The sequence below is a fragment of the Tupaia chinensis genome, unplaced genomic scaffold (genome assembly GCF_000334495.1).
Source record: "Tupaia chinensis unplaced genomic scaffold, TupChi_1.0 Scaffold000159_1, whole genome shotgun sequence".
Classification (NCBI taxonomy): domain Eukaryota; kingdom Metazoa; phylum Chordata; class Mammalia; order Scandentia; family Tupaiidae; genus Tupaia; species Tupaia belangeri.
This window is the reverse complement of record NW_006159630.1, coordinates 3,570,834-3,581,577: the sequence shown is the minus strand read 5'-3', so window position 1 is coordinate 3,581,577 and position 10,744 is coordinate 3,570,834. Positions and strand designations below refer to the sequence as shown.

The 10,744-nt window shown below is 51.7% G+C and overlaps 1 protein-coding gene across 1 annotated transcript in view; it reads right to left on the bottom strand.

Moving 5' to 3' along the window:
- Positions 1-9,278, bottom strand: part of CYTH1 (cytohesin 1) — a 60,148-nt gene extending 50,870 nt beyond the window's left edge. Inside the window, exon 1 of the mRNA XM_006145705.3 lies at positions 9,089-9,278. Coding sequence (XP_006145767.1) covers positions 9,089-9,116 — 28 coding nt within the window. The 5' untranslated portion in view covers positions 9,117-9,278. The remainder of the gene's footprint in view (positions 1-9,088) is intronic.
- Between the last annotated feature and the right edge of the window lie 1,466 nt (positions 9,279-10,744).

Genomic DNA, 10,744 nt, shown 5'->3' with positions numbered 1-10,744 from the left:
GACAGTACCCGAGATCCCGCGAGGTGAATGGAGGAGAAGGGATTGCGGCGTGACCATCCCCGCTGGGGGGGGTGATTTCTTGCTTTCTGTCTCTCTGTCTCTGTCTGTCTGGCGAGCGCACGTGCCCTATAGCGAAAAAACCTCTCCAAAAAAAAAAGAGCAAGCTGGAGAGCGACCACGGTACCCTGGAGGCCTCACTGGGAAGCGGGGCTCTATCCTGTGTGGAACTGAGGCAGGAGAAAGAAAGGTTTCCCGAAGAGCAAGAAGCAGCAGTGAGGAAGGAAGGGGACGGACCGGTAGCTTCTCAGTGGGCGCCAAAGAACAGCAACAGACACAGGGCACTTTCCAATGGGGCACTTGGCAGCAAAGAAACAAGCATTTTCTGCCCCCACGCACTTCCTGCCTCCGTGCATAGCTCACTGCTTCAGCTGCCAGCCTTCCTGGTGCAAGCTAAGCTCCCTGATGCCGCTGCCACTGCCCCCCCGCCCCCCGCCCTCTCTCCAGCTGTGATTCAGGCCCAAGGACAGCTGGAACCACACTGACCCGCTGCGCAGCATGCAGGGGGCGTGTGAATCTTCATTTCTTCAGCCCCTGCTGAAGCAGAAACAAGGTGCAAGGGACACGTGAAGAGATTTCAATTCATCCCCGTCTCAGACTCCTACTCCACGCTGTGCTCACGGCTCCCTAGCAGAGACAGTGGGCTCCACACGGCCAGCCACGGTCCAACAAGAAGCACCGGGGCTCTAGGCCAGCCTGGGGGCATCAAATACCCCACTGGCTGGCTCCGGGCACAGAGGTAATGCACTGTTCAAGAAAAGCCAGATCCTACACGGAGCCCACAGATCAAATCCCCGGCCAAACGTCCAAGATACGAAGAGACTGGAAGACTGGAGGGAAGACTGTGTGTGTGTGTGTGATGCATATGCACGAGCCCTACCATGAGTAAAGAGAAAATAAATTTTAAAAAATCCTTCATAAAATCTCATTATTTCTTAGTAAAAGTGAGATGCATAAACCGCTCCTGCTCTGGAAGGGCCTGCAGACTTCGAGAGGGGAGCGTTCCCACTCTCACCTGAAGTAGGAGACTGGCTCCAGGATGGGACACAGACCCTTATCAGCGAGGCCCTGGGTCCAGAGGTTTTCAAAAGTTTGAAAAGAGTAAGGAGGCACCAGCCAGGGTGGTGGCTTTCCGAGTCCTGGGCAGCCCGGTTCCAGCCCACTGCCCCTTCTCCCGGCAGGGCAGGTGCTTCCTCTGGGCCAGTTGTGTGTGCTGGGATGGTAGTGTCATCTCTGTCCAGCTGTCCTTGAGGGGCTGCTCTGGGGTGACAGGCCTGTTATCTCCTGCCTTATCACAGGGGGCAGCTGAGATAGAACTTCAGGGAGAGGAAAGAGAACCATGGCAGGGGGAGGCCAAGGCAAGCTGGTGATGGGGGGCAGGAGGCAGGCAAAGCCGGGTGCCCTCGGGCTCTAGCCCCATAGCTCGGTGATTAAAGGAGCCAGATCTCTCGCCTCCAGAGTGTGCACAGGAGGTCAGCTGGCCAATGAAGGGTGGCAGTCCCTGACTCTGTGACAGTTTCCTGTGGCCTACTCCACCAGGAGTGTCAACCCCTGGCTGTCATTCCAGATTCAACTCCCAAACACTGCAGATTCTCCCCAGGGCAGAATGGCTCCTGCAGCTGGCCTCACAGGCAGGACAAAGAAACAAGGAAAACAGTTAAGATTTGAGCAGTTAGGAAGGACCAGGTGTGAATGCTCTCCCTGAGGAGTGCTGGAGGTGGCGGAGCTGCTGATTACCCTGATCCGATCTTTACATTCTGCATTCATACATCCAAATCACCTGCTACCTCAGTGTGCACAATCACAACTGTGTCCATTAAAAATACTATTTACAGTACCAACTATTTTACAGACATGGTAATAGAGACTATTAAAGTTACATAGAAAAACACATATATAGGAGAACACACACACACGAACAGTCCAGAAGCATGTGAGGGGAGGGCCACGTGAAGGAGAGGTGGCTACCAGAGACTCCAGCATGTAGGGCTTCAACAGCTGAAACTGCGCAGGGGACACTCCAGCATGTAGGGCTTCAACAGCTGAAACTGTGCAGGGGACACTCCAGCGCGGAAGTGCAGGAAGCACTTGAGATCAGTAAGAAAAACCGGCTTAGTCAGTTCCTGGCACTGGGGCGAACAGCTGGCTGGCCACAGGGTAAAAAGCTAAACACCGACTTCATTTTTATCAAAATTAATTCTAGCTTAATCAAAGGCTTTTTAATGTAAGATAAGACCATAAACATTCTATGGGACCAGCAGTTAGCGTAATGGCTATGTCGCTGGACTCCCACATAGTCTACTGCGGTTCAAGTACTGGACCCAGCGGCTTAAACTCACACCGGGCACGTGTGCGTGCATGCCCAAGATCCCGAGAGGAGAATGGAAAAGAAGGGATTGCGGCGCTGCTATCCCCCCTGGGGGGTGATTTCTCGCTTTCTATCTCTCTGTCTCTGTCTTTCTGGTGAGCGCTTGCGCCCTATAGCAAAAACCTCTCAAAAAAAAAAAGACCATAAACATTCTAGAAAAGGGCCAGCCAGGTGGGCTGGAAGTTAAGGCGGCTAGCTCCTGCTTGGTCGACTGCATGGTTTGATTCCTGGACCCAGTAGCTTAAAAAACATGCCAGGCACGTGTATACATGCCCCAGTCCCCAAATCCTGAGAAGAGAATGGAGAAGGGATTGTGGCATGATCAATACCCTGAGAAGTGCTCTCTCACTTTCTTTCCCTCTCTCCAGTGAGTGCAAACACCTACAACAAATGAAAAAATTTTTTTTTCTTTTTGGATAAAGCATTGGTTGATACAGTTAAACTAGAGAGTCTATTCAATTTGCTACATTAAAATAAAAGGTTCTGGGGCCAGCCAGTGGCCTGGTGGTTGAGGTAGCTGGGTTGGACATGACTGACTACATAGTTCAAATCCCAGACCCAACAGCTTGGGGGACGTGCCAGGAGTGTGTGCCTTTATGCCCAGAAAAATCCTGAAAGGAGAAACAGAAGAGATGGGATTGCAGAGTTGCCACCCCTCTGTGGGCTATTCTCCTCACTACCCTTCTCTCTGTCTCTCCGGCAAGTGCAAGCGCCCTCTAGCATATATATAGAGAGAGGTTTATATATAATTGCATTATATATAATAAAATAGGCTAATTAATTAAATAAAAAGCTGCTGGTGGAAAATAAAAGCTAAAAAAAATACCTAGGACAATATAATCACAAAGCATATGACAAAGTTAAGTTCTTTAATTCACAAAGAGAGCACCATAAAAATGAATAAGCAAAGGATTTAAAAGGCAAATTACAGAAACAGAAACACAAATGGCCAAACATGGAAAGATGCTCAAACTCGCTAAAGTTTTCAGATATAAATCAAAACACGAATAACATGCCATTTGCAGAATCAGAGTCGGGTAGAAATCGCAATGTTAGGGGTACAAAACACTGTCCGGAGGAGAGCGACACAAAGACACCCACGGGCGACCGCAAGTGTGAACAGGTACATTCTGCACCGCCAAAACCCAAAATGCTTTCATCAGATTTAGGGATCTGAATGAGTATACTTCCAAACTGCAAAAACTAAAAACTACCCAACCAACACTTGGTGATTAAAAAGAACAAGGTGACCCAGTAAGTGGAACATGAAAGGACCCCCGGCTGGGCCCCGTGAAACAGTACAACTGACGTCCGTACACAAACGCCTTCTTCCATGTGGGCCACGTGTTTTCTAAAGCCACAGAAGGCTTCAAAGAAGGATGTGCCTGAGATTCCACACCGGGGCCACCTGCAGAAAGGGCGAGGGAGGCTCTTCCTTCTCCTCACCTGCCTTCCTGTAAACTCAGATCCACAGGAACATCAAGTCCACGCTGAAGTGGAAATGCCACGGGCCACTTGCTGCTCACACTGATACCTAAGTATTCCTCTGGGAAGAAGCCCGAGTCCTGTTCTAAACCACGAGGCTCTCTACCCCCATTCCACTGTGATTCTGCATGTGGCCTCTCACCTGAACTCCCTGGATCAGAATAATGACTCCACAGAAAACACAGAGAGAGTGATTTAGACGCCAGAAGGAATGAAGATTCGGAAACGGCCACTGGCTCGCCGAAGAATGCACTGGGCCTTCTGAGGTCAGAAGTGGAACTTGCGTGATGCCTCTGCAGAGTGAGGAAGAACACGCAGCGAGAAACCATTTCTTAGGGAGGAAGCGTGTTAGAGTGAGTCCTCCTGTGCCAGCTGGCCTGCAAGGAGCCCCCTTGACTTCTCTGTCTTCCTTTTTCCCGGCGCACTTCCTAGGCCTGTAAGGTCAGCCCGTCAGCAGCCAGCAGCAAAACCAGAGGGTGACTCTGAGCACATGACGATGGGGCCATCGGGTCCCGCCATGGCTGTTTAACCTAACGCCTGGCTGACTGGCTCAGTGGCCAGAGTCTCTCCAAGGAGCCAAGGCAATTGCTTTTGTTTGCAGAGCCGACCAGGACTGGATTACCTACAGCATTTCGTGGCTCTAAAAGTCCATGAATACACTGCCTTTCAAGACCACTCCAGCTGAGGTCCACGGCTCCAGCTGCAAGGCAAAGCCATGCGAACCGCCATAAGTGCGAGTTCTGCGGAGGGAGAAGAGGGCAGCGGTCACAAGGATCCTTTTCTAAAAAGGAATCTCGGTGGAGCCAAGCCAAAAACAGACAGAACAGAAATGAGAGTGCTCTGAACTCAGCGAAGCAGCCTTCGGAAGGCGGTCAGTATCCAGAGGGAAAATGGGAGATGGATACGGCGACGTTTCCAGGTCAAGCCCTCCACCTGTGGACCAGCAGCAAACTGCAGGTAGGTTTCATCAGCCTCCAGCCAGAAATGAGTCCCAGAGAACCTTTCTGAACCACAAGGAGCACTGAATGAAAACGACTTCTGCGGCTCCCTAGGGCACGTCCGCCCTTCCTCTGCCTTAGCTTGGTGGCGCTGGGCAGCTGTGATGTGCTCCCGATGCCCGGGCCTGCACCTGCCAGACCGCAATCCCTGCCCATGCTTTCCGCCAGTACTGGCTTCTCAGAAAACTCACCCGCTGCCTTCCACATCCCTCCTGTCTCGCTGGGCTCTGGGTCCTGACCACCTGCGCCCAGTCCTATGCTCCTAAATTTATATAACAAAACTTGAAAGGCTACAGAAAGCCTCTGACAGTGGGTAAAGGTCGCTTTCTTCAGAAGGGCAGGATCTAAGCCCTCGTTCCCTTTTGCCTTTTCATCAAGAAGAAAGGACAGCTAAGCCTCTGTACGCACCGTGAGAGTTCATCTCTCGGGAACGCGACAGGAGAGCCTGTAAAACTCAAACCAGAGCGAGTCCCTTCAAAACTTGTCACAGCAGATGGTGACACAGGTTTCTTGCTATGATGTGTGCTTTGTACAATGCCAAACACGCTCCTGCTTAAAAATAAAGATGTAACCATTTTTGATTCTACAAAACACAAATCTGATCCCTAAGAAAGGCAGTGAAAAACACCTAAGGGGACATGAATGTCTAGCTCCAGCACCTTAGGTCTGCTGATGCCTTAACCTAACAAACGTGTCTGGGCTGGCAGGTCGTGTGGAGGTAAGGGCAGCCAGTCCCACATGGCCAGCTATGTGGTTTGAGTCCCAGACCCAGTGGCTTGAAAATTACACTGGACGTGCCCAAGGTCCTGAGAGGAGAAGGGACTGTGGCGTGGCCATCCCCGTGAGGGGAGCTCTCTCACCGCTCCCCCACCCACCTTTCTGCCTCTCTCCAGCAGTGTACATACTCTACAGGAGACTAAAAAGAAAGTAGGAACGTGTCTAAGACGAGGAGTCCAGCACAGGAAGAAGACGGCGCTCGGGAATGGAAGGGTGCAGCAGTGACACCAAGAACAGCACTCTAGACACAAGCCCAAAATCAAAGTCCCATTGGAAGGCACTGTTCTGAATCCTATTTGGAACAGTTTCCGAAAAAAAGTACTATTTTATACCCACATTATATCTTGTGGCTTAAACTTTTTTCCTCATTTCTATTGTTCTCAACTTTACAACAAAGCTCAACTCTGAACTTGCACGTTCCTGACACTGAACCACACCATTCCCTTCGGTGAGAATGAAGTAAAGGCCTCGTGAGGAAATGCTTGCCCTCGGGCAGGGGGCACTGTGTGCCCTCACTCTGTGGAGACCTCAGCTCGGCTCACCCTGAGCATTTCCGCACGTGCAGCAGAGGCGGGGGGGGGGGGGGGGGGCACGTCCCCAGCAGCACTCGGAGGAGGCCAAGGGGTGCTGAGTGGCCGAGCAGCTTGGAGGGGCATCCAGGCCAGGGCTGGAAGCAGCAATGGACTCTGCAGTGGAGAGGCAGAGGGAACAGCGCATACCGAATGTGAGGAGCCTGGGAAGAGACGTGCTGGGGACGGCGGGCACGCCACACGTCAGGGCCCAGCACACGCCGGGCCTGAGCTGGCGCCAGGAAGGGAGCTCAGATTTACTGCCTGCTTGTGAAGCCTCGGGGCCCACAGCGAGTTTCAATTCATTTCTGGAGTGTTCAAAGGCAAATCGAGGAGAACTACGCATTAAAAGATGACTGGGGGCCAGCAGGTGGCATGGAGGTTAGGGGGCTGGATCCCACGTAGCAGACTTCATTGTTCGAGTCCTGACTCAGTGGATGGAAAACCATGCCGGGAAAGTGTGTGTGAGTGTGTGTGTGTGAGTGTGTGTGTGTCTGTGTCCAAAAATCCTGAGAGGAGGATGGAGAACTGCAGCACAGTAATCGCTCCCCAGCGGGCGTTTTCTCTCCCTGGCAAACACACGTGCATTACAGCAAAAGTAAAAGGCAAGACTAAGCACACTGAGACGCTGAGTACACACTTTTTGGCCGTTAAGAGATCGTGCTCAGTGAACTGCACTGACTGGCTCACACACACACACACACACACACGACACTGGCGTGAGAAGATGGGCCTGGGATGGACCGGGCCAGGAGGGAGACGGAGGGCAACCCCCTCGACCTCTGGCCTGAGGGTCTGAGCCTGAGCAGCAGGAAGGGCTCCGAGGTGGGCAGGGTACTTTGACGGGTGTGCTCTCAGGCAGGGAGTCTAGGACAAGCAGCTCTCTCTGTGAGAAGCACATGCTCACACCTCACTTCTCCCCTGGGATCCTGGGGACTTGCCAAAGGAAACTCCACTGGTTTCTTCACTCTCACAGCTGCCTAAATGCCATCTGTACCCCGGCTGGCCTGGGCACCTACTTTAGCTGTGACTAAAAGGGCAATGCTGCCCTCCCTTCTGTCCCAAAAGGAGGACCTGAGGAACCCCCCAACCCCCCGGAGGGGGTGAAGGAAATGGAGAAGCCGGGTCTTTGAGGTGACCTATGCAAGCAGGGTTCCTCGGTGAGCTCACCTCTAAAATTCCTGGACCTAAACCCATGCCCACGCCCGACACTCCCACATGGAACCAGCACACATGTGGGGTAGTTTATGCTGAACTGCTTGACCCCTCTGACCCAGACGTTGAGACTGAACAGCACCTCCTGGGTGGGTCTGAGGCCAGGCCTGCCCAGGAGACTGGCAGTGACCGGTCGCTGCCTGCCCGGACAGCCTGACTCAGCGACTGCTACAGCGCAACCACACGGTCCTCGTCCGCTCTCACAGCTGCGCCCTTTGGAACTGGAGGCCTTGGCTCGTGTGGACTCCCAAGTGGGCAGTCTAGCCCCGCCTGAACTGTCCAGTACTGCGCCCTTCAAATGCAAAAGAACCGGTGTAAAAGCCTGGGCGTCCCTCTGTCCCAGAATCTGCCCCAGAGTCTGTCCCAGAAGTGCGGCTTTGCAAAGCACCCCAAGGACAGTGGCCAGGTTATAAAATCCCGCCTCTGCACTAGGTGAGACTACGACGTGCCGCAGGCCCAGCTTCCACAGCACAGAAGGTAATGGGACAACCGTGGTCTCGGAGCCACATGCTAACCCCCGCTCAAGTCCCCAAGCCAGCTGGCCTGCCAACGGGCCAGGCACACGTGGAGGTACCCAGGATCCTTGAAGGCTGGATGACTGGGGAAAAGGAAGCACGTGTGACCGAGCCGAGGAAGGCCGGCCTGCCTCTTGCACATGTTTTCTCAGGGTTTAAAGTGTTCTGTAGTGAACCAGAGGAGGGGAGACTAACAATGACCCCAGGGTTATTATTCTTTCACAAAATCTACTTTGAAATGTAGGCTGCACCCCACTTCCACCTTCTATCAACAGTTTTGAAGCAGGGCGTGCACCTGTGGCATTACAATACTGCCGGTTGACGGCATTGTGGCAACTGCACGGCCACACAGACTCCCATGATTCCAGAAAGTTCTGCAGCCCTGACCGGGCACTTTAAGACACAGTCTTTCGGCACCTCTGGGGATTTCGAAGTCACCAAGTTCGTCATCCCATTACTCATAGCTTGCTGTTTATAGTCTGGGTGTGGAGCAATGAAGGAAGTCCCAGACCCGGTGTGACTTCAAGCAGTCTTCACCGGACACCGAAAAGGGGAAGGCCAAGCTAACTGCCTTTTCTCGTAGGCCACATTTTATTTCATGAAAAGGAGGGGTATTTCGCTGAAGTCTCACCGGCACTTTTATTTCATGAAAAGGAGGGGTATTTAGCTGAAGTCTCACTGGTACTTTGAATGGGTCCCTAATGTCCCCACTGCTTAGCATCGGGTTCATCCTGGGCACTTCTCGATCCCAGGGTTTCTGACCGCCTGTTACCCAGATACAGGAAGTACAGCACAGCCACCAAGGAGGAAATGCTGTCCACCAGAAACACGCCGGTGAAGGCCAAGGCCGGAGGGCACCTCTGGTTAGACACACGCCAGTGACCTCATTCTCCCAGCTCGGACAGTCCACGTCACCGTCCGCGAGAGCCTCGGCTTCTGAACTGGAAGGCACCATGCTGTCCCTCTGAAAACACAGCACACCGACCATAGTCTAGGCTGGCCCTCGATGCCTCCCCGAGACACAGACCGTCCTCACAGGACCTCACATACTGACCAAAAGAGATGCTTAGAACTCCCTCCGCCTGGCCTGGGGCTGAGACTCACCATCCTCCTCTTCGGTTTTCAGGACCATCTTGTTCCTTGACAGTGGACCGGAGAGGTGTGCTCCGACCAGTGGAGAGCTGTAACTAGTTCAAGCCAAGTCTTCCTTGCCTGGGCAGGGCCAGGAATACCTGTGGGGCTGTCTAGCCGCCAGGACGGCTCAGAGCTGCTTCCTGAACTGAAGGGTGGCTGGCAGCATGCCTGGGCCAATCAGCCTCCAGAGACGTCACTCCTAGTCACTGCCACCTCCCAGTTCCCGAAGTCAAGCTCAAGCACCTTCCTGGCGGTTAACCACCTCCCTCCCTGAAAGCAGCCTTATGCTGGAGTCCAGCTGGCTTAGTGGCAGCATTTGGACTCACCACGGTGACGGGTGGCACTCGCTGCTGCTCTGCTCTCCGCCCCCAGTACTTTCTTAGAACCAAACCTTTAAAAGCCCTGCTCCTCTCACAGTGAGGCAGCAGCACATCTCTCCAGAGAAGGACTAAGAGATCCTAATCTTACGGTACGTTACGTTATGAGGTCCAGGCTAAAAGCAGAAGGCAGGTTTTAGAGGATCTACCTCCCTCCACATACATACACACACCCCAAACTCCTGATGTAAGTTCAATTTCACCCCTGTTCTAATTTCTATTTCTTTTTTCTTTTTTTAAAGATTTTTTGCCATAGGGCATGTGTACTTACTGGAGAGAGACCAAGAGACAAAAAAAGTGATAAATCACCCCCTAAGAGGGATGGCCACACTGCAATCCCTTCCCCTCCATTCTCCTCTTAGGATTTCAGGCACACATGCACAAGTGCCTGGCATGTTTTTCAGGCCCCCAGGTCCAGGACTCTAAGAGTAGGGCAGGCCATGTGGGACCCAAAGCCTTAACCACAAGCCACCCAATGGCCCTCCCTATTCTAATCTCTAATGTGTTGCACCAAAGCTTTTTTCCTGCACACCTTATGATGGTGGTAGTACATGTTCATTGTTGAACGTTAGAAAACAGTACTAAAGAAAAAAACACCAAATCCTATAACTTTAATCCTGGTGACCACTGATAACATTTTGGTGTGTGTTTTCCAGATTTTTATCTCTGTCTCTCTCTCTGTTTACACATATATGTGCAAGTGTACACACAAACAAACTGGGTATTTTACATGCTGTTTTATATCCACTTATTTTTACTTACAACAAACATTTTTCCATGACTGTAAATGACATCCATTTCATTGTTTATTGTTCATGCTCTAGACATAATACTTACCCAATCTTCTATTTTAAGGCTTTTTAAAACCTTTCCAACATTTCTGCCAATCCCACCACCCACATGCTCGCATTATGGCATCTCTCTATCTCCTTAAACAACATCTTAGAGGCCAGCAGGTGGCATGGTTGTTAAGGCACTGGACTCCCACATGGCCAGCAGCAGTTCGAGGTCCAAACCTTGCAGCTTGCTTTTTCATTCCCTCTGTCTCTCTCTGCTAAGTGCATGTACCCTACAGCAAACTAAAAATAATGGTAATCAAATGAATCTTTTATAAAAAAAAAAATCTTAGAACTAGAACTGCTGGTTTTAGATATGGTTTCCCATGTGTTCACGGAAGGACAAAGTGGGTCCCCTAACAGTTATTTATAACTGACAAGAAAAAGGAAAACAACTTATACCTACTGTGTTG